The sequence below is a fragment of the Odontesthes bonariensis genome, chromosome 8, assembly GCF_027942865.1.
Source record: "Odontesthes bonariensis isolate fOdoBon6 chromosome 8, fOdoBon6.hap1, whole genome shotgun sequence".
In the NCBI taxonomy this organism is placed as follows: domain Eukaryota; kingdom Metazoa; phylum Chordata; class Actinopteri; order Atheriniformes; family Atherinopsidae; genus Odontesthes; species Odontesthes bonariensis.
The window spans coordinates 16121829-16145410 of NC_134513.1; the positions used below are offsets into that span (position 1 = coordinate 16121829).

Below are 23582 nucleotides of genomic sequence, written 5' to 3' on the forward strand. Positions count from 1 at the left end.
CATAGAATAGATGGAATTAACACTTCACACAGTTACACTTTATTTAATATTTGGCCCAAAAAAGAAATAAGACAAGTTGTTGTTTCATATTGTGGAAAGTAGCCTATATAGATAGTGGAAAAGCTCAGCATAAAGTAGGCTAATAAAGGCTAACATATTATCATACAGTAGAACCACCCCCTTGTGCTAAAGTTTTTTTCCACAAACTCAAATCTGGTCACTCTACTTTGTGCACTAGTAGATTTTACAGTTTACATACAGCAATGTTAGGAACTTCTCAATCGGCAAAATCACTCTAACAGAGGTCCCTGCTCATGTCGAAACACAATCTCTATTCATAGCAGAAGACATTCGGGTAAAAGTAGTGAGCTGCATATGCTGCGATGAAGGTGAAGATGAGGGCAATGGGCCTGGCGACTAGAACAGGCACATAAGTGTAGTCACTGGTAGTAAAAGCAGGATCCTGATCTGCTGCCCAATCTGGTGCCCAATTATAGCCTGGAAATACAAAGTGATTTCCAGAGGAGTTATTAGTTCTACTTGAAAAAAGTTCACCTCTTCACTATAATAATTCGCAAAGTGTGGCTGTGGATTTAAGAGTTATAAATCTCTTGCTTTACTGCCGTGACACTTACTTTTCTGTGAATCTCGTTCTTGGCTACCTGTAAAGACATTAAGACACATCAGAAATGCCTCTTTTTTTTCTTTTTTTTTTTTAAGCTTATCTTGTCTAGTTTGGGTTACAATGGGAAATAGATAATTTCTAAGACTAAAACCAAGATTAAATACTCACGGCAGAGACTGTTCTCACAAGTTCCTTCACATTCAGAGCAAGGTGCCCCTTGAGACTTATATGGCTGCTTTCCTCTCATATTACCACTGCAAAGAAAGCCCAACTTAAGTGATATCATTTTCCCTTTTCAGAGTCTTCTTTGCCCTGAAAATTTTCTCCTAAATAATGTTTTGATATAATTGTAGTCAATGAAGCGTCTTAGAGCATATGGAAAAGCTTTGGATACAGACTGTCAAATGTGTTCATGGTTTTCTACATAGAATATCTCCAGTCATGCACTTTGGTGGATTGGATGTTTAGAGACAGAAAGTAAGCCACTTTTTTTCACCTAAAACCACACCCGCAGCTATGTTTAACAGCCATCTTAACCACAAAGGGAAGCGTCGCAGAGGCATCCTTTAATGTAGAATGCAAAATAAGAGGTGTTTATTTTTTTTGCTTGTTTGTTTTTTAGATTCAATTTTAATTTTTATTTATTTATATAGCGCCAAATACAACAAATGTCATCTCAAGGCACTTAGATAATAAAGTCCAATTCAAGCCAATTGGAATTCAATTCATTGTAATCATAATTATGTGTTCAACTTACGCTGTGGCATAGTTGCATACAAAAATGGCACCCTCGCGATCATCAAAATCCATGACACCCTTCGGGCAGAGCACGACAGCGCAGCCAACCTTGTAGCTAGTTGCCCACACAACCTGCACAAGACCAAAATGAAAGAGTGACATGCAGGCCAAGTTTCAAACATTCAAAGGTTCCCCGTGATGAAGTTGAAGCAGGTTCAAACCCTAAAGATCTAAAGAATGCACGTACTTGTGTGTAGTGGCCACAGATATGGCTGCAGCTGTTGGCTTGGTAGTTGTAAACTTGTTTTTCATCCACCCAACTTTGTATGGCATTCGATACGCCAAAAGATGATGGTGGGTAGCCCGTCCATATGTTTTCACCTACGGAGGAAAAGTTGGGGTGCATGCGTCGGACCTCTTTGAGGTAGATGTTGTGGCCAAATATGCAGCGTCTCGCCCATGCTCTTGCAGTAATAGCCAAGGCGTCATCCCATGTCTAGAAAAGCAAATACAGAAGATATGAATCCCGTCTCTCTTTTTTTTTTTTTTATGGTATGTGTTTTGAGGTAACAGATTTCAATGAGTGATGAGTTTCTGGCCAGACACGAGAGCTCATGAAAATGAAGGGGAGTGGAAGTGTGGTTAACACTGGATAGTGACATCTATGGGTATGAACTGATGTTGAATTTTTCAGTGCATAGGACAATGTGCATACAACCCCCTTTTGCCCTACCCCACCATTTTGCTTGGCAAGGTGCCCGTTTTCTTTTGCAGCTCTAGGAATAGTGGAAATCTAGCCTTCAACTAGGGCATTAGGAGACATTTGGATCCCTTAAAACTTGACAAAATCATAAAAGAAGCTTTCAAAAGCTGTCAGTGAATCGGTGTGGAGTGCATTAGAACAAATGTTGAATACAGCTGATGATGACACTCATACAACCTAAATGTAGTACAATACTACTTCAATATGCCTCTGTTGTCAATGGCAGCTGGTAAACAGCTGATGGTTGCGTGGCAGAAAATGAAACTTGGCGTGAATGTCACAGCAGTGGCTCACTAAGATCCATTTGGCAACAGCAATCCTCTGCAGTAGCGGCCTTGCCCAGCAGGTAGGCAGAATCTGAGGTGTTCACCCAACTGCACAAAGTCATCACATATCAATCTGATGAGATCTGTGAGAAGGGAGCCCAATATACAAAGACGCCACACCACAACTCACAAAGACTCGATGGTGTCGTGGTAAGATTGCCGCCTTTCATGTGGGTGACTGGGGTTTGAATCCTGACCCTCCCCCTGCATGAAAGGTACTTTCCCCCCTTACACTACCTACCTACCTGGGATATGATTGTATATTACTTTGGATAAAACTATCTGCCAAATGAAACACAATGACTATGTTTCAAATTGTGGTACCAGACCCTCCAGGACACACTCAGATGTTCTTTGCACAAGCTCCTGACTGGTCAGAGGGCTCAATATTATGTGGGACGTCATGATGTCATGCCTGATTGTGTATAATACGTTATATGTAGGTTATGATAGTTTTGATGCAATGAAAAAAAAAAAACACATATCCAATCCAGCTTTATTTTCTAAAGCACTTTACATTACCACAAGGACCAAAGTAAATGCTAAATGGACTGTACTTGTATAGCACTTTTCTAGTGTAGCTGATGACACGACCTGGCTCAAAGGCCGCATCAAAAAGGAGGAAGCACACGGTTTAAAGGTTTACAAAATAAGTATTTAACTTATTAAAGTAATCCAAAAACTAAACTGAATATACAACAAAAGAATAAATGTGAGGAGTGGCAAACAGTTGTCAGTAGTGCAGTGAGGTTGTAAGTGGAAAATGTGCTGCCAGTGGGTTGTATGGTGCGAAACTTAAGAACCAAAAGGTAATGCCAACAGAACCCAAAATGCGCTGCTGTCCTCAAGGAGCAAGAAAAACCCCAAAAGACTAGAGACAGAGCTCTGATCACCACCTCACAGAACACTGGCCAAGTGTACCGAGTTGCACTAATCAGAGCCCAATGCTCCAGTCAGCTCAGGATCTGAGGAGAGATCAGAAATACACACCCACACAAGGTCCTGAAAGACACCTAATGGGCCGTCAAACTCACCACTCATTCACACACATTCATACACCGATGGATGCATCGGTTGGCAAACGTGGGGTTCAGTGTCTTGCCCAAGGCACCTCGACATGTGGCCCCTCCTCCTGAGCTACAGCCACTCTCAAAGTGATGTACAGAATACATAAAAAACATTGAAATGACAAATGCCATTACACAGACACAAATACATAGAATACTAAAATCCAAAATACTTTAAAACACATATAACTAGCCATGCAATAAAAACTACGAAGGAGGTAAGAAGGGGCAAGGCCATGGAGAGCTTTAAAAACCAATAAAATAACTTTGAAATTAATCCTAAAATGTATGGGAAGCCAGTGGAGTGAAGCTAAAATGGGGGAAATGTGCTCATATTTGTGTGTGCCAGATAAAAGACATGCCACAGTATTTTTTACTCTCTATAGCTGGGCAATATAGGAACCACTAACCCCCACATAAAGTGCATTACAGTAATCTAGCCGAGTAGTTACGAAGGCATGGATTACTGTCTCAAAGTGCTTCCTAGAATTGGCTTTATTTTGGCCAACTGCCTTAAAGGGATAGTTCGCCTCTTTTGACATGAAGCTGTATGACATCCCATATTAGCAATATCATTTATGAACATTGACTTACCCCCCGCTGCGTCCTGTGAGCCGAGTTCCAGCCTCGTTTTGGCGTTGACGAAGGTAGTCCGGCTAGTTTGCTAGGGTCCCGAAAATAAAGCGTTTTGCTTCTCAAAACAATATGCGTTCAAAAGAGTAATACATTTGCATCACAAAATCGTCCCTCCAGAAAAAGTCAGATCTCACAATCGCTTGCCGCTATTTCTCTCTACCTTCATATCACTGCGTTCAGCCACCTAGCGATAGCCGCACCTGTTACGGTGTTTACTGCTCGGTCTGCACTTCGGTCTGCACAGTTTACACAGCCTGTAGTGATACAAAGGAAGAGAGAAATAGCGCCAAGCGATTGTGAGGTCTGACTTTTTCTGGATGAACGATTTTGTGATGCAAATGTATTACTCTTTTGAACGCATATTGTTTTGAGAAGCAAGACGCTTTATTTTCGGGACCCTAGCCAACTAGCCGGACTACCTTCGTCAACGCCAAAACGAGGCTGGAACTCGGCTCACAGGACGCAGCGGGGGGTAAGTCAATGTTCATAAATGATATTGCTAATATGGGATGTCATACAGCTTCATGTCAAAAGAGGCGAACTATCCCTTTAATAAATAAAAAACTTGATTTCACAACTGCCCGAATCTGACTGTCAAATTTAAGATTAGCATCCACATTAACCCAAAGGTTTGTAATGGCCAACTTCATACACTAGGCCAAATAACCTATCTCAAGAGGGGGAATCTCAGCTGTTCCACTAATTAACCAAGACTTTAGTCTTACTTTCGTTGAACTTTAAAAAGTTGAGAGCCATCCAGGCCTTTAAGTCTTCAAGACATTTTTAGCAGCGAATTAGCACAGTTTCCACATAAAAAGCCTACCCACTTCAAATCAGTATTTATGCAGCTTTTGCAGATGGATTTTCCACATCACTGATTGGGACGAATTAATCAATAGCTCTAAAAAGCAAAACAATACTGGGTTTGTTTTTTGTTTCACAATTATGACATCAAATGCTAACATGAGGAGATTTCTGCTGGTCTGCTTTTTGGCATTTTTTTGTTTGGAGTAGACACTTGTTTTCTCCCACTTCTGGCTTCAAAACAGTGCAACAAATGTGCTTCCTGTTTCTAATTTTTAAGAAAATTACAAATGAGTTTCAGCTTCTTTTATGATACACAGACCGTTAAAACTGCTGCAGTGGCCACTCGTCTGTGGAGGTCAAAACTAAGAGAGAAACAAAATCCCGTCTTCACTTACCATGTACAGCATGTCACTGGCAGGTGGACTGACGGATGAACGTGCTCTGTTGTGTTCCCTCACGCATTCATCAATGAACTTCTTGTCACTGATTTCTGGCAGTGAGACGGAGCAGACACCCAGGTCCAGGAGAACCCACATCCACAGTAACATCGCCACTGTGCTGCCCATGGTTCTGTCAATTACCTAAACTCTTACGTTCTGTAAAGCTATGACAGGAAATTACACACCCAACAGAAACAGGATGTGTGTTCTGCTTTTTTTGACGAGATATGACACCACGGAATGCCCAGATGGTTTTATGATGTGCATAGTTATTTGATTTAGAGATTCCAGATGTAAATGTTAACATAAAAAACAGTTGCATTAAGATTAAGACTTTATTGCCATGTAGATACATGAAATACACTAAATTACTCCTCCGCATTTAACCCATCAAGGTTGGTCATGCACAGGGTCACACACTCATGAGACAGATGTTATATACACTGGAGCGGTGGGCAGCCATTCACAGTGCCCGGGGGAGCATAGGGGGTACGGTGCCTGGCTCAAGGGAACCTCGGCCGTGGCAAGGAGGTGGACTGCCACCTCTCCAGCTGTCAGTTCACCAATCTTTGAGCAGTGAGAGTGGGAATCAAACTGCCAACCTTCAGGTTATTGGACGACCCACTCTCACCACTAAGCCACAAGGTTCTGTGAATGGGAGGTCAAGTGCATGTAATAGAGATAAAGAATAGTATATCGTAAATCTAGAGGGGCAGGGGGCGTACTTGTTCTTTGTTGGTGTTCACGTAGCTCTTGCAAAGCTTTGAGGTCCATTTGGTTTGATACTTTGTGGAAAAGGTTTCGTAATGAAGCAGGATAACGAGGCAGAACAAGCACAGGCATTTGTGCTTGAGACTGAAGCACCAATAGGTCTGGGCAGAGTCAGACTTTTTCAATAACCGTTTTAAATCCGGTTGTAACATTTCCTTTCCTTTTTTTTCCTTTTGTTCCTCTTCTCTGTTATCGTCACGAGTCTTGCTGATTCATCGCTTAAAATAACTTTTTCTGCCTTCCACTGTAAGACGCTGAGATGTCTTTATCCAATGCAAGAATTTGGTCTTGCTTCCCCTCTTGAGAAGGGTTTTTAGAGATCCTGTTAGTCCTCTGAGGTCACCATTAGACACCCTCGCTTTGAAACGGGATATTTCAACTGTGTAATATTATAAAAATCAGGGGCATCCTATCTGGAAGTAACGTTGAAAAAAATGGTCCATGCATTTATCACTGCAATGCCCTTTTAGGCGGGTAACCAAATAGTTCTTTAGGAATTCTGTTGTTGATCCAAAATACTGTGGCCAGAACGCCTATGGTGTTGCCAAGAGAGACCAGATTTCTAACCATAAACAAGTGATTTTATTGAAGTGACAAAATATAACCAAGACAAATGGCAAAATATATCCATGATGGTAACAGTCTCCTTATTAACAGTTATTATAATAGCTGCCCCCATATAATATGTCATATTTAGGGGTATGAAGAAACTACCTATATGGTTGTTTCAATTGGAGGACGAGTTGATTTGAAAGCTGTCATCTATCTTTTTGGCGTTACTTGTTTTAAAATGTTCACGTTTGTCTTTTGTGTGCTTTTTAACTTTTAGAAAAAAAAAATCTTTTGACCTTATTTCCACATTTGGGCCTTTTAAGTTTGGCTTTTTCATCTGTGGAGCACTTTGAGTGTCCTTGTGTTTGAAGAGTGCTGTATAGAAACAGCTAAGTTGAGTCTTTTGTCTCGTTATTACCTGCCTGATCCTTGATTTGGATAAAACTGAACGTGGCATCCACAGTTTGTCTTCTGACGTTTTCACATGGTTCCCACCGTACGTTTTCCACTCTTACACTGATTACATTGAATGCGTCTCAGAAACTTGAGGCACATCCATATTCATTTTATTCTAAAATACCCTAATCAGTGTTTCAGTGTTTCTGTTGCTTTTAAAGTCCACTGTTTATTGTTAAAGTATATTATCATGATACAAAGTTTTGCAAGCTTTTTCATATTCTTGCCTTTTTCTATCCATATATTATTACCGTATATTATATTCCACAGAGTCGGATATAAATTGAAGAAACAGCTATAATGTGCTCATTTGTGCAATCCTTCAAACACTCTGGCTCATTATCCAGTGTTACTCTGATGCCATTTAGCTGCTCTAAGAACAATGAAATGCATGGTCCACATTCAATCGCTCTTACTTTGCAGAAACACTCAAGTAACACTTTCAAATGTAATTACATTCATGAATGCGTTACCTTTGTGCATGCGACTGTAGAACAACAGATGAGACTAGAGTTTAGATTTTGTGAGAACCCATATTTATACAAAGCGTGTTTTTGGACACTGTTGGGTTTAAGATTGAGAATGATGATGGGTGGAGCGGTAACCTTCTCTTTGATTAGTTTTCTCATGAGAGCCAAGCCTCATCTGAACCTCTGTGTTTTGTCACCACCTACAGTTTATTCGAAGAACTGCAGTTTAGTACTTCAACTCAGTTTTCAGTGTATCATTTGCTTTTTTTCTTTTAAACAGTAGATAAGTCTGAATTCTAAAGTAGAGAGAAGGAGGACCCAAAATGCAGACCTTCCAAAAAAACCAAACTTGATTTATTTTTAAGAACAAATAAAAGGCGCAGCTGAGCCGGAATATAAAAACTAAACAATGAAAAAAAAAAGCTTGGCAAAACAAAACCTGACTACTATGATAAACAAAAGGACAAACCTGACACAAACAAACTTGACTTGGCATAGCATTACAACAATGACTTGGCATGGCATCAGCGCAATGACTAGGCCTGAGTGACAGTGAGGATCTGGCAAAGTGACTGAGGAAACCTGGAAACTAAATACTGAGGGAGTGATTGGTGAGTGAGTGCAGCTGAGGGGGAAAAACACAGGTGGCGTGAATGAAGGTGATGGCAGAGCAAGAGAAACTATGGGAAATATGGCAAAAACTAAGCAGGAACTTAAAACCTAAAACTAATAGACATGACAAAGGGACGACATTGAAGCACGTCGGACTCTTCCGGGAGAAGCTGCATTGGCGTTGGGTTTGAGGTGTGATCCGGGATTCACAGAAAGTGAGGTAAACTCAGGAGGCAGGATGTCAGGCGAGGATGAGGGAGAAGAAATAGATGACATGGAACAAGGCACTGACAAAACAAATGAGCCGATACAGGGTGCTGAAAGATGCACTGAAGGAGGTAGATGGCAGACGGTCAGCAATCAGAATAAGAAAAGGAAGGGACAATCATCTGAATCAGACGAAAGCGGCAAGGAGGAAGGTAAACCACCTCAAATCAAAGTAATACTGCGATTTCAATCCCCGTGTACTGTCAATCCCAAGGCCAGCGAAGAAGTTCATAAATTGGTCGGAAATGTTTTTGCAGTTTGGCCTTTGAAGAACGGTAATTTAATGATTGTGTGTCAAGACAAAGATCAGCAACAAAGTCTAATGAAATGCAAAGAGTTTTTGGGGAAAGCGATTAAACCACAGGTGTGGGAAGAGAAAGGTAAAGTCTTGGGGGTGATTTCAGGTGTATCGACTGACATGTCTGACGATGAGATTAAAACTAACGTGAGGGGTGCACGAATTGTTAAAGTGAAGCGCCTATCACTAGAGTCAAGAGTGCAAGTCTGTCTGTTATGTTGGTCATGGATGAAGAGCAATTACCAGACAGGATTAAGATTGGATACGTCAGTTACAGCGTTAGACTGTATATTCCCCCTCCAACGAGATGCTATAAATGCCAAAGATTTGGACACATTGCCGCTGTGTGTGGGGCTACACCCCGGTGCGCAAAGTGTGGGGGTGAACACGAGTATGGGAAGTGTGCTGAGGGAACTAAAGTTAAGTGTTGTAATTGTGGCGGGGAGCATAGCGCTGCATATAAGGGCTGCGAGGAGCATAAAAAAGCTGTGCAGGTACAAAATGTGAGAGTGAACGATAAACTATCCTATGCTGACGCTATTAAGAAAGTGAACAAAGCAAAACCAGTCGCCCGAGTGATTTCTGCCTCCCTGCCTTCCCCGCAAACATTGGTAGGCCCACAGCCCCCGAGACACATTGATAATGAGAAAACCCTGATTGTTGACAAACAAAAATTTGTTGCATTTGTGGTGGAATGTATTAATTGTACAGCAACGGTAGAAAGTAGGACACAAAAAACCTATATAATTATAAGAGCAGCTAGGAAATATCTTGGGATGGAAGATCTGTCATTTGAAACAATCAATGAATTATTAAAAGCAAAGGTAAATGAAAGTCAGCAGTCATGTGGTGGTGGATTGTGATGGTACTGTCTATACTGGAATGGAACGCCAGAAGCTTAATAGCAAATGGCCAAGAGTTTAAGCACTTGATTGAAAGACAACACGATAAACCAAACATTATATGTGTACAGGAAACCTGGCTCAAACCAGTACTGGATTTTAGAATATTTGGATACACAGCCATACGTAGGGACAGAGGTGTAGGAATAGGAGGAGGAGTAGCTATTTTCATCCAATCCTTAATTATAAGTTGTTAACTTTAAATGCAGAAGTGGAAGCAATTGGGGTCGAAGTGTGGGCTGGGGACATAAAGTTTGAAGTGGTTAATTTTTATAACCCAACGCTTAAAGATAACAAGAGAGATACTTGAGGAAATCTGCAGTCAAGGGAGTAGCAGATTGATATTATGTGGGGATTTTAATGCTCACAACACACTGTGGGGAAGTAATCGAATAGATGATAATGGACGGGTAGTTGAGGATTTTATGGATGATTGTAAGTTGGTGTGTATGAATGATGGAAAGGGGACGAGACTTGTTGTGGTGCGTGGAGTGGAATCGGCCATAGATCTTACTATAGTGTCAGAACAAGTAGCAGGAACCACTCAGTGGAATGTTCTTAAAAACTCTCTGGGAAGTGATCACTTCCCTATTTTGGTCAAGATAAGAGAACATAATGTTTATCTGGAGCACAACTTGCAGCCTAGATGGAGTATGAGAGAGGCCAATTGGGGACTATATAGCATGACTGCGGATGCCAAATTTATGGGGATATTGCCGACTGTTGATGATGTTGATGAATTTAACTCAGTGATCATGAATATAATATGTGATCCTGCAGAGGAAACCATAGGTAAGTCTACTGGCCACAGGCAAAATAAAATGGTTCCCTGGTGGACAAATGAATGCAAGGCAGCTGTTAAGGCTAGAAATAAAGCATTTAAGACGATTAAATGTAATCAATCTTTTGATAAACTAATAGCATATAAACAAGCACAGTCTAAGGCTAGAAGGATTATTAAAGATAATAAAAAGAGATATTGGAGGGACTTTTGTGGAACCATTGGATCAGAGACCAAAATAGAGGACATGTGGGGTATGATTAGGAAGATGGGTGGAATAAGGAGGGATTTTTCTTTGCCAGTTCTTAAAAATGGAGACTCTGAAGCAGTGACGAATGCTGGAAAAGCAGAAATGCTTGCTGAAGCGTTTATGAGAGTTCATAGCTCCCACAACCTGTCTACTGAAGAACAAGTACGGAGGGAAAAGGTGATACAGGATAATGGAGTGCTATTGGGCAGGAAGGAAGTCAGTGACAGTGCCCTAGATAAGGATTTTACACTGTTTGAGCCTTAAAAGAGCTCTTGATGGTGCTAAAAACACCTCTCCAGGCAAGGATGGAGTATGTTATGCTTTCATTGAGCATTTATCTGATGTGTCTAAGAATGTCATACTTAAACTTTACAATAAAGTGTGGGAACAAGGGCGGCTACCATCCTGTTGGAGGCATTCTGTAATTGTACCTATACCTAAGCCAGGGAAGAATAAAACAGAAGTCAGGAGCTATAGGCCAATAGCCCTGACGTCAAACTTGTGTAAACTGATGGAAAGGATGTTAACAAAGAGACTGGTGTATGAGATTGAGAGGAGGGGTCTTTTCTCCCTGCATCAGAGTGGTTTTAGGAAGGGGCGCACCACTATGGATCCAGTTGTTGTGTTAGAAAATGAAATCCGAAAGGCTCAGGTGAATAAGGAAATGGTCCTGGCAGTCTTTTTTGATATAGAAAAGGCTTACGATATGTTGTGGAAAGAGGGCCTCTTGTTTAAATTGAACAAAATGGGAATTGGTGGGAAAATGTATAACTGGATTATGGACTTCCTGAACAACAGGACCATTGAAGTGAGAGTTGGAGCAAGTCACTCCGGAATGTATAACATTGACAACGGCACTCCGCAAGGGAGTGTGTGTAGCCCTATTTTATTTAATATTATGATTAATGACGTGTTTGACAAGGTAGACCTCAGGATAGATAGGGCCCTGTATGCCGACGACGGGGCCCTATGGATGAGGGGCAAAAGTGTCCATGGCCTACAGAGTAGGATGCAGGGTGCTGTTAGTACGGTGGAGGAATGGTCCCAAGAATGGGGCTTCTGTTTGTCTGTTGAGAAAACACAGGTCATCTGTTTCTCAAAAAAAAGGGTGAATCCCAATGTGAATCTCAGACTGTATGTAAAAACAGAAAATGGAAGAACAAGGCAAATAGGGAAAACATGACTATGACTTTGACTATGACGACTATAATACAAATACAACTACCAGACAAAGACCAGAACGGCAAGACTTACTTTGTAAGACTAATGACGCAACAACAAAATGAATTACTTAAATACAAAAGGGAAGAAGAACAGGTGAAGAGAGGGAGGAGAAGCTCAGGTGAGGGGAGTGAGCAGAACATGGATTGGTGGGGAAAACACTAGCAGGCAGGGATGAACAAACAATACAACAAAACAGAGGTGTGAGCAATCAAAAACGAGCAGGAAAAAGACAAAGACAGGAAGTAAATATGGAACACAAGAGGACAACCACTACAAAAATAAAACAGGAACTAAAAAACAGAACCTAGACAGAAAATAACATAACCATGATAACAGATAACACGTAAAATATGTCAACAGCTAGCTAATAATGATTATTTGTAACTTTCTGACAAGTAATGTACTCACTCTCAAGGTAACCTAAACCTAATAATCATATAATGTAATGTAATGTTATCTTTCACTACTGTCATCAAGAAATCTCTAAAGTAATATTAGTACAATTGAAAAGCAAAACTTACTGTACTTAGATGTGTGATGGAAGCTGTGCTGAGCTGTGAAATAGTAAATGCATGCGGGTCCTGTCTGACCCATGTGTGTAAACTGGATGTAGCAATACAAAAGGTGTGCTTCTTCATAAAGTAAGAGAGGAAAATAAAAATAAAGATTTGTGCTGAACAAAAACAAGATATTTACTGCATACTTGGAATAGAAAATGATTAATGATTGATTTATTTCAGAGATATATCATAGAAACACTCAGCCACACATGAAGTAACATAGAAAATGAATGCGGGTCATTTTTGACCCATGTTGCGCATTAGAGGGGTAGTGATACAAAAAGGGTTTTTATTCAAAAAGTAAGTAAGGAAAAAAAAAAATAAGGATGCATGATGATTAAAAACAAGTTAATTGAGGAACACCTTGAATATTGAATGATAAAGTTAATTTATTGCAAAGATATGGAAAATTAAAACTCAGCCGGGTCACTTTTGACCCATGTTGCGCATAAACTCTGTAAATATATAACTTTAGCAACATTTGAAACATTTTCAGGCGAGAAAGTAGTCATTTAGACCCCCAAGGTGTTGAAAATCTGACAAAATACCGGCTATTTACAATTTTGTTCCCACGAATTCGGCGCTACTAAAGCTAGCCGCAGTGAGCAACGCACTTCCAGTTATGCCGTTTTGACTGCTCTCGTCCCGTTAACGGAATTTGACCGTTCAAATGGCGATGGGCAACATCACGTTACGTTGCATCTTGGGTAGTTTGATTGTGACAAGTAACCTCATGATGAATACTCAACATTTCGGCGAATCTAGTATGCATCTAGTGTACATCCGGGAACTTAAAAAAGTACGACTAGTAGGAATAGTAGGAGAAGTAGGCGGTTTCGAACACAGCCACTGAGTGTTTCAGCTGATCTGAGGCTTTCTGGGAGTTTGTTCCAGACATGTGGAGCATAGAAGCTGAATGCAGCTTCTCCATGTCTGGTTCTGACTCTGGGAACTGATAGAAGACCGGATCCAGATGACCTGAGGGGTCTGGAAGGTTCATACTGGGTCAGGAGGTCACTGATGTATTTTGGTCCTAGACCATTCAGAGCTTTATAGACCAGCATCAGAACTTTAAAGTCTATCCTCTGATGGACAGGCAGCCGGTGTAAAGACCTCAGAGCTGGACTGATGTGCTCCACTTCTTTGGTCTTAGTAAGGACTCGAGCAGCAGAGTTCTGAATAAGCTGCAGTTGTCTAACTGACTTTTTAGGTAGACCTGTAAAGATGCTGTTACAGTAATCAAGCCTACTAAAGATGAATGCATGAACTAGTTTTTCCAGGTCCTGCTGACACATCAGATCCTTTAACCTTGATATATTCTTAAGGTGATAGTAGGCTGACTTTGTTACTGCCTTAATGTGTTTTTCCAAAATTAGGTCTGAGTCCATCACTACACCCAGATTTCTGGCCTGGTTGGTAGTTTCTAGGTGTATAGATTGAAGTTCTGTGGTGACCTGTAATCGTTTCTCTTTGGCTCCAAAGACAATTACCTCAGTTTTTTTTTGTTTAGCTGGAGAAAGTTGTGGCACATCCAGTCATTAATCTCTTCAATGCATTTACCAAGAGCCTGTACAGGGCCTCGGTCTACTGGTGACATTGTAATATATATCTGCGTGTCATCTGTATAGCAATGGTAGTTTATTTTGTTGTTTTTTTATAATCTGTGCCATTGGGAGCATGTAAATGTTAAACAGAAGAGGTCCCAGGATGGAACCTTGGGGAACTCCACATGTGACTCTTGTTTGCTCAGATGTAAAGTTACCTATTGACACAAAGTACTTCCTGTTCTCTAAGTATGTTTTGAACCAGTTTAGTACAGTTCCGGAAAGACCCGCCCAGTTTTCCAGTCGTTTCAGTAATATATTGTGGTCAACTGTATCAAATGCAGCACTGAGATCTAGTAAAACTAAGACTGACATTTAGTGCATCAGTTAACTAAAAAAGACCCATCTTTAGCATATGAGTACTTTAAACTACATGAAACTAGCTACAGATATATATTATAAATAAATATCAAATTAAATCAAATCAAATGTATTTTTATAGCACATTTCATGTACAAACAATTCAAAGTGATTTACATAAAATAAAAGCATTGCAGCAGGGAGTGGAAGAAGCATGAAAATACATAAAAATAATATAAAGAGAAACAAAATCATTTAAATGAATTTAAAAACAAGCAACAGTCTAGATAAGTTAAAAGATAGCGTGCAGATTTCATGCATAGACACATGAGAACAGAAATGTTTTTAACCTGGATTTAAAAATATGTATATATATACCACTCACAAAAAGTAAGGGATATTTGGCTTCCGGGGGGAATTTCAGGGTCAACTTAAAATGCATTATAACTTTTACAGGTGAACTTAATGTGACCTTCTGTAAACTTTTGAATGCAGATGTCCAGTTGTTCAACATTTCAGTACTTTTTGCACCAGTTGTTGTTCTCTAACAAGGAGCTTAACGGCAAAATTCCAAACAGGCGTTTGATCCATGAATCGACCAATACATTTCCTGGTTCAATTAGAATTGGCATTTAAACAGTCCTCCTCATCATGCTGTTCACATTTTGACATCATGAGACCAAGACGACTACGAACATTTGAGCAACAGTACCTCATCATTGCGAAAGTCCAGACATACTGGTGCCATGTTGACATGTCATATGTTTTCTCTGAACCCACTGATACCATATATCACAAGACTGACCCTTCCAAGGTCCTGCAGCATCAATCAGGTCCAACTTCTCCCAAAACATCCTTTCCACCACACAATAAATTTAATTTGAACCATCCAATGTATAACTTATACAGTATCAAGCAACTTACAGATGTGGACTGAAACTGGAAAAAATAATCCAATAGAATAGAAAGCATAAAAAAAACTAAACCTATTACCACTCTGTTTTGTATTTCAGAGAGTGTGGATTGCACACAAATAACATGAAGAAAGTGTTGTATAGATTGTGTATTAGAACGGTTATTTAGTTCAGCTGCTGCAGCACTGTCTTGCTCATTACTGTGAAGACATTTATACAGAGTTATTGTTCAGTGGGATAGATTACATAACTGAAGCCAGTTTAATCTTTATACCTCGCAGATTTTGTAAACAGGTTTAGACATTTAACCAGGAAATTGGTTATTTCATCTCTATAAACCTGCACAGCATATCTATAACACTGCACAAGAGGTCAGTATTCCAGTCTCATCAAAGGCAATTTCTGTCTCCTGGATGAGGGTCACCTGCCGCAGAAACTGGTCCCAGTCTGGTTTGCAAAGTGGTAGCTCTGTCTGGAAGTGATTCCAAAACCTGAAGGGCCGACAGGAGACATTTTTGGACATTTACAAGACACGTGCAGGGCAACTAATCAAAGCTACACAGATGTTTCTGTTAACTGTGTTGCCATCATTCAATACTGCATTCTGTTAATACTATCTATGAAGTGTGTGTGTACTTGTGGTGGTAGACATCCGGGTCTCGGCTTATGTGGTTCTGAAAGCCAATGTACAGGTCGTCCCAAAGGCGGCCGTGCAGCACCACGTACCTCATCACCCCGACCCTGTTTTTAATCTTAAAGGAGATCAAGAAACGTCAGGGCTACTTCTCTTTGAAAGAGAGAGTTTTAAGCAAGAGAGATTCCATGTATCTGTGATTTACTCAAATTGGGCGCCTTTTGTCAAATGGACTTCTGACTGATGTCCTGTAAGTCTGTTATTTAGCCAGCTGCCAAACCATCAGTAGTTTCATATTTACAGCAGCCTTTTGGCCTACAGTTGTTGATTTCATACCAGCGAAGCTTGCATTTTTCCCATCATGGGGAATACTCAAAAACACAAAATTATTAATTGACTCTTAAAAGTATAGAAGTGTAAAGAAAAGTGTTGTGTAAAGTTCAATAGAACTAGGGGCTGCAAGTAATACAGGAAAAGAAAATTTTGATGCAAGACGTTATTACTGGATCAGTTATAATGCAAGTCATGATTTCCAAACCTTAAACAAGTAGTTTTCAATGTCTAATCTTTATTAGTAATTTGTTTCTTCAGCTTGACCATCAGCTGCGTAGACTTTGTTGCTTGTTAAATGTGATGCAACTCAATGACACTGTGCTCCTGTATGTAGTTATTTTGTACTTTTGTGGAAACAAATCAAAACATTAAGTTTTTGTGACTACCGCACATTTGGTTATGAGTCTGGGTTGGGTCGACAGACTTCATTCATTGTGTAAAAGTTGAGCTTGTGGGTGACTCGAAACTCTGTGTGTAATTTATAATCCGTTTCTCCGATTAATGTCAGGCTTTTTCACCTTTGAGGAGTGTAAACTTCAATGCCAGATCATTCAAATACAATGTTTAATCTTTAATGTTATTAAAAAAAAAGGTATTTCACCTTTCCTGTTTAACCCAAATCTTTAAATATACTGTATGACTTCAAGGTGATGAAGTGGAAATACCTGCAGTGTCAGCTAAGTGCTCCACAGTGACTCACCTCCAGGTAGGAATGCTCTCTGTTAGGCCTCGTGGTGGGGAAGGACAGGTCCGAAAAGTCCACCAGGTAATCATAGCCATCAGTTTGGGGTTCAAACTTGTCATCTGTTTCAATCACCTATATGAAGGTCAGTTAACAGTACCATTAAAAGCGGAAAAAACAAAAAGAGTCAGGCTATAGAGTTTAAGCTGCCAAAGTGAGAAGCAAGAAAAAGCGTAGAAGAAGAAACGGAGCAGCACACTATCTTTTAAAAAATAGTATGCTATGACTGTTCAGAATGCTTCTTTTGAGCTGATATTGTCACGCCTGCTTAGGGGACGTGACCACCTGCACACCTGATCCTAATCACCTTGATTCCCATCTGCTGCTAGGACGGGGCTTCCTCCGGCAATGGCAATGTGGCAATGCGCACAGTCCCTATTGTCGATTCCCCTTGTCTGTTTGACCCAGTATTGAAACCTGTTCGTCCTCTGTCCCACAGTCTCCACCCTCTCATTGTTCCATAAGTAGCACCCCTGGATTTCCTGAACCCTTTTCCCTTGCCTGTCTGACCTTGATTACCTGGATTCCTTTTTGTCTGGAAAAACATAATAAAAGACAATCTGTTTATTTTACTGCTCAGTCTCAGAGTCCATCCCTGCCTCAAGCATGACAGATATTTGATAAATACAGTCATGTTAGAAAAAGTAAGCACACCTTTGTTAAATTTAAAGGTCCTATGTATCAAGGGAATAAAAATGATCATAATCTGGTCCTGGCCAAGACCAGACATTAAATGAACAACAACATGTTATACAGTGTATTATGCCATGTCTAAGTAAAAACACAGAAGCAGTGAGAAAGAAAAAAATTCACACATCCTAACTGCTTCCACAGGATTAAAGAGGGTAAGTGGCAGCAATACAGTACAATAAGAAAAAGCCCAGACAAGTATAGCTTGTTTGGATGTCTTGAAGGAGAAAGCCTCTTCTCTCTAAAAACAGAAAATAATTACCTCAAGTTACTACTGCTACAGGGGTTCTACTACTATTGAATTGTGCGGTGGACTTAGTTTTTTTACACACTGCTTCTGCATTTTAGCTCAGTTTTTTTTTTCACTCCTTACCCTCATAAATGCTGTTCTGATCTTGTATTACTGGTTGTACTGAAGTGTGAAAAAAGGCATGTCATGCCAGTCATGATCCGTATTAAAAGAGATCGGTATGATCAGAGAGCCACACCTCTTCCTCATTAACAAAAGTTAATTTCAAGTCAGTGTTGGAGAAGTTGCTAGCACACAGAATCTTAAAGGGGAAGTTGTTGTTTCTTTTTTAAACCTGGACCAGTGTTGTGCCTGTTCACAGCTTTTCTGAACTAGTTCAAGTTCAGTTCATACATGCTCACAGTGAACAGTTCACGTTCAAAGTTCACAATTTTAATTCTGAACTAGTTCAAAGTTCAGTTCATTTTACTTTTTTCGTGAGATATTCAAATCAATACTTTGTTTCACACTACGAGCTAGAAATCACTATACGTTCTTTGAAACTGCTCATTGTAGACATTTGCTTATGACACTGCAATTGTGGGTTTCTTACCAGGTGATGAAACTTGCAGCAGTACAGACAAGGTAGACCAGTTCTGTACTTAGTGCAATGAAATCTACCAGCATTTAATTAAAAAAAGAATATATAATATGAAATGCCGTCGGGGTCTTGGTTTGCAAGAGTGTAAAATTCTTTTAAATGTTCATTAGGAGAATCGGTGTCTGTCTTCGTGCCATCACTTCCACTAGCCTTTTTTTTTTTAATTGCAGCGCTCTCTCTCTCTCTCTCTCTCTCTCTCTCTCTCTCTCTCTCTCTCTCTCTCTCTCTCTCTCTCTCTCTCGCTTGCTCGCTCCTCCAGCCCTCCGCGCTTTCGTCGTTGCCTGCTACGCGGCGTTGTTATGCCTACCCCGCTCTGCTGCAATTCATCACGGGTAAAGTCGTGCGGAAACCAGTATGTTATTCAATTATTCTCAGCCAGACACTACGTTGCCCGCAATGCATTGCGCACACAATGTCAAAACCATTTCTGTCTGGTGATACGTGATTTAAGCGGCACCAGCGAGAATACAGGAGGGAGGAACTTTCTCTTGTTACATTTCAAAAGAGAAAACAGATGTCACTCAGTTTTCAATGGAAAACAAATTCCAACGTTCATTTACAGTGATGTCTGCCGTTCATGACACATAATGTGAACTCATTCACGTTCAAGTTCTTTATTAAAAAATGTGTTGCGTTCAGTTCAACGTTCAAGAAAAAATGAGCGTGTTCAATGAACGCGTTCTTTTAAACTCGTTCACGCACAACACTGACCTGGACCTTATGTCTGGCATAAAATACGTTCATCTCCTCACCGATAACAGTTTGGTGAAAGTCGGCGTCCTTCGAAAAATATTTAGATTACTTGAGATCTGCGTATATCCACATAACGGGAGAGAACAGGGCATTGACAATACAGCCTCTAAATAAGGCATTATCTGTCTTTATTTCAACAATATTTAAAGACGAATGAATGAATGAACGCGTACTATTGCACTGTTAGTTCAGAGCTGCCGTGTTGTTGTTATCTGGGGCTATCGGGGGGGTTTCTACACACGCATCTACTAGGATGACGTCATTGACGTTTTCTGCAGAGGCGAGCAGCGATGACATCATCCCACTAGATGCGTGTGTAGAAAGCCCCCATAAGCCCCCCGATAGCCCCCAATAACAACAACATGGAAGCTCTGAACTAACAGTGCAATAGTACGCGTTCATTCATTCATTCGTCTTAAAGTATTGGTGAAATAAAGACAGATAATGCCTTATTTGGAAGCTGTATTGTTTTACAAAACTGTTATTGGTGAGTAGATGAACGTATTTTATGCCAGAAATAAGGTCCAGGTTTAAAAAAAACAACAACTTCCCCTTCAAGTTCCTATCTTTTAATCCATCTATATTTTTGCAGCAAGGCTCTGTACAGTGAAAAGGAAGAGATTAGATTAAGGGTATAGTGCCATAGATAGTAACCATCATACCAAGCCACAATTTCTTGAAATAAAAAACTAAAACAAAGCATATGCCACGAAATCATAAGTTATGCTGAAGAATGCAGCTCATGAATCCATATAAGTTTATTCCAAGAAAGAGCAAAGCGTTGATGCAGAACAAATAACGATGCCTGTCAAGTATATTTACCCGCACCACAAGGTTGTAGTTTTTAAAGCCTGTCCAGGTGTAATAAAATTGTATCCAGGTTTGATGTTTGAATATCTCACTGCTGATGGCACTGTTCAGTTCATCCACATACAAGTCAAACTCCCAGGTGTCCTTGTAGATTTTTGCATTGGCTGGGGGGTCAGTAATAGCCTCACTGTGATTGGTCAAGATAAAGAAAGTAGTAAAGGATATATTAAACTTAGAGGGCTTAAGATTCCCCCCCTTAGCTGCATAATTTTATTACAATCTGCATTGTAATAGACTGAACTACATTGGTAATAATTACAGGATACTAACCAAGTTAAATGATCTTACACTAAGTTAAGTACTTAAGTCGTTGTATTTCAAAAGTTCAATCATCGCAAGTTGCTTATTTCCTTTACATGAGCTTTTCTTTACATTACATGGTTGATAAAACAAATCGAAATTCTCAGTAATCTTTGAAAAAATAAAATCACGTCAGTGCTTTCTGACAGAGGTAATTGAATGCATCCAGGTTTTCTTTTCTCTAATGATTACATGCAAATATAATTGGCCTAAATGGGAACATTTTGTTTGTTTTTGCAGTTTGTACGCATTCTTTTTTCTTCAGGGTCTTTGCTTCAAATTGAAATAAAATAATGGATACTGCAGTGTCTCCGCTTTGCTTTGAGACAGTTTGCGTTATCAATGACAGAATGTTGAGTCAGATAAATGTAGGGGCTTGAAAGTAATTGAAAACACAGCCAAATGGGGCACAATTTTTTTCCATTTCCACAACATTTTGCAAACACCACCAGGGGTCCGTTTCACGTAGCAGGTTCAACCAACTCTGAATCTATTCCTGATCTCTGAGTTGATCTACTCTGAGATAGAAAACCCTGAGTTTTCGGTTCCACAAACGTTGATTTGAGTGAGGTTAATCAACTCTGAGTAGGTTCACCTTGAGTTTAGCACAACTTTAAAAAGCCAGCATCAATGGAGCCCCGATTCGACGAGTCACCATGGCAACGGGGAAGAGGAGGGGCTACGTTTTTCACCAACCTCGAATTGGAAATCTTAATGCGCTCATAAGGTGAGTTTCAATACGTTTTTAGAAATAAGTGCAACACCGCTGCAGCTGCAAAAGTGTAAGTTTAAATGTAGTCCTTTGCAATCACAATAATATTACAGGGAAACTGCTTGAATGGTAGCCCATTCATTTATTTCATTTAGGTGCAATCCCGCGGGGGAGAAGCTCACTTGGCAGCAGTTTAAGATGAAATATAAAAACATTGTTCAAACAGGTGAGACCTCGGCATGGAGGTACCTCATTTTGATCATGTTTTATACTATAAAGTAAATATTAAGTGGCTATTTGACTGTGCAGTTATATTATTCCCAACATCATTGTTTTCACACACATAAACTATGTCTTCTCATCTATACCATCCATCCATCCATCCATTATCTATACACCGCTGAATCCGTCAGTCGGGTCGCGGGGGGGCTGGAGCCTATCCCAGCGGTCAATGGGGAAGAGGCAGGGTACACCCTTGACAGGCCGCCAGTCCATCACAGGGCCACACAGAGACAAACGAGACAAACAACCATATACACTCACAGTCACTCCGAAGGACAATTTAGAGTCATCATCTATATCATGTTCCGTTAAATAATTAAGCCTATTTAAACTAACACAGACTTCTACTGATCCAACAGAAAGAAGGCAGATGCCCGTAAAACCGGTGCTGCCCAGCACCGCCACCTCTAACGGGAGGCCAGTGGCTGAGGGAGTCCACCCCCAAGACACGAGTGTCTTTATAAAATATAATAGGCCTATATATGTCTTTTTTAAGCCTATTCATACAAATATTTATTTGTCTTTTATGTCTTTTTTTTCTTTTGTCCCAACACATTCTGATGGTGCTGCTCAAAAAGATAATTATCTGTAAATGCAAACATCTCCGATGAATATTTATTTCTCTGCGCAATAATGCTGCACCATCCACGGGATTGTTGTCAAAAGGACATGTTCGTGAAAAAAGTCGCCTCCTACTGTGCCTAATGGACTTCTAGAAGTAGAAGAACTCGCTCTGCTGACTGAATGAATGAGGAAATCAAATGGCGTGTGTGACTGAAAGAGGGCGGAGACAGAAAGAAACTCGAGGTTTCTTGAATAAAACCTGGTCCCGACCAGGTTAGGTTCAGAGAGTCAGTTACTCAGGTAACTGACCGAGAGGTTAAGTTACCTCTCTTTGTGAAACAGGCTAGAGTTACCCCTCTTTCTCAGGGTTGAGTTACCTCCCTTTGTGAAACGGAAAACTCAGAGTTTCCCTCATTTCAGGGTTAACCAACTCAGAGTTTTCACTAAACCTGCTACATGAAACGGACCTCAGGTGTCTATTCAGGGACACCTGTAGGGGGGAATTTCGGTGCATTCACACTCGAAGAGTCGTTACGGTCATTTGTGTATATGGGTCAGTTAGGTAATTGTTGTTTACCTGCTTGACCAACATGCTTTGAACACAAGATTTAAGGTGCCAATGGTGAGACTACCTTCCCTGCTAATGTAGGTTTTTCCCTCGAGTATTGCACCTACAATGCAGTACTGTCTCCCATCCCCTCCCATTCCAAAATCTTACATGTTGGTCCAGGCTGCAAACAAATTGTAAAGCCAGAATCAGTTCTTGTTTCGAATTTTCTGATCTTGTTATTTCCTTTCTGGATAAAACAATATTCAGATTCATTGGCCGAGGCTTTATAAATGTCAGACACCACCAAGTGTTCAATTGCGCCACATGGCGTTTGATAAAAGCCCTGGTGGCAATACACTGAATTATGACCCTTTTGCCCATAAGCAAATGGTGGAAAGATTTTTCACCTTTTTGTCAAAAAATGGGGCATTTACAAAAAAACCCAACATGTTAGGTTAATTGGTGTCTCTAAAATTGTCCTTAGGACAATTAGTGTGAGCGTGTATGTGGTTGTTTGTCTTGTTTGTCTTTGTGTGGCTCTGTGATGGACTGGCGACCTGTCCACCTCTCGCCCGATGACTGCTGGGATAAGCCCCCCCACGACCTGACCGACGGATTAAGCGGGTATAGAAAAATGGACGGATGGATTGATGGGGCATTTATTTGTTGCCGAGTTCCTTTTAGACAACATTTAAGAAATTAACTAAATTAAAAAAGACAGGAAAACCATAAAAGTTTAACCCTTTTTTTCTAATCAAATAAAATACATTTTTTCCTAGAGGATAAATTGTTGGCGGTGAAATAAAAAAATTTTTTTGTAGACTGGTACATTGAGCCACAGCATGCACATATCTGATAATATATGTGCATACTGTTGGTTTAAGGAAATATGAACCCAG

At 40.2% G+C, this 23582-nt stretch overlaps 2 protein-coding genes across 2 annotated transcripts in view; both read right to left on the minus strand.

The window, feature by feature from the left end:
- Nucleotides 1–10: 10 nt before the first annotated feature.
- On the minus strand, nucleotides 11–5555 carry glipr1a (GLI pathogenesis-related 1a). Its single transcript, XM_075471922.1, has 6 exons — nucleotides 5358–5555; nucleotides 1611–1859; nucleotides 1383–1495; nucleotides 794–879; nucleotides 636–662; nucleotides 11–498 (listed from the first exon to the last, which is right to left on the minus strand). Exons 1-6 carry the CDS (start codon nucleotides 5526–5528, stop codon nucleotides 332–334), a joined length of 813 nt encoding a protein of 270 aa, XP_075328037.1. The 5' UTR covers nucleotides 5529–5555; the 3' UTR covers nucleotides 11–331.
- Nucleotides 5556–14731: 9176 nt separating this feature from the next.
- Nucleotides 14732–23582, minus strand: part of cmah (cytidine monophospho-N-acetylneuraminic acid hydroxylase) — a 35532-nt gene continuing 26681 nt past the window's right edge. Inside the window, exons 12-15 of the mRNA XM_075472536.1 lie at nucleotides 20228–20402; nucleotides 17031–17147; nucleotides 16000–16115; nucleotides 14732–15854 (exon numbers count right to left, since the gene is read on the minus strand). Coding sequence (XP_075328651.1) covers nucleotides 15716–15854; nucleotides 16000–16115; nucleotides 17031–17147; nucleotides 20228–20402 — 547 coding nt within the window. The 3' untranslated portion in view covers nucleotides 14732–15715. The remainder of the gene's footprint in view (nucleotides 15855–15999; nucleotides 16116–17030; nucleotides 17148–20227; nucleotides 20403–23582) is intronic.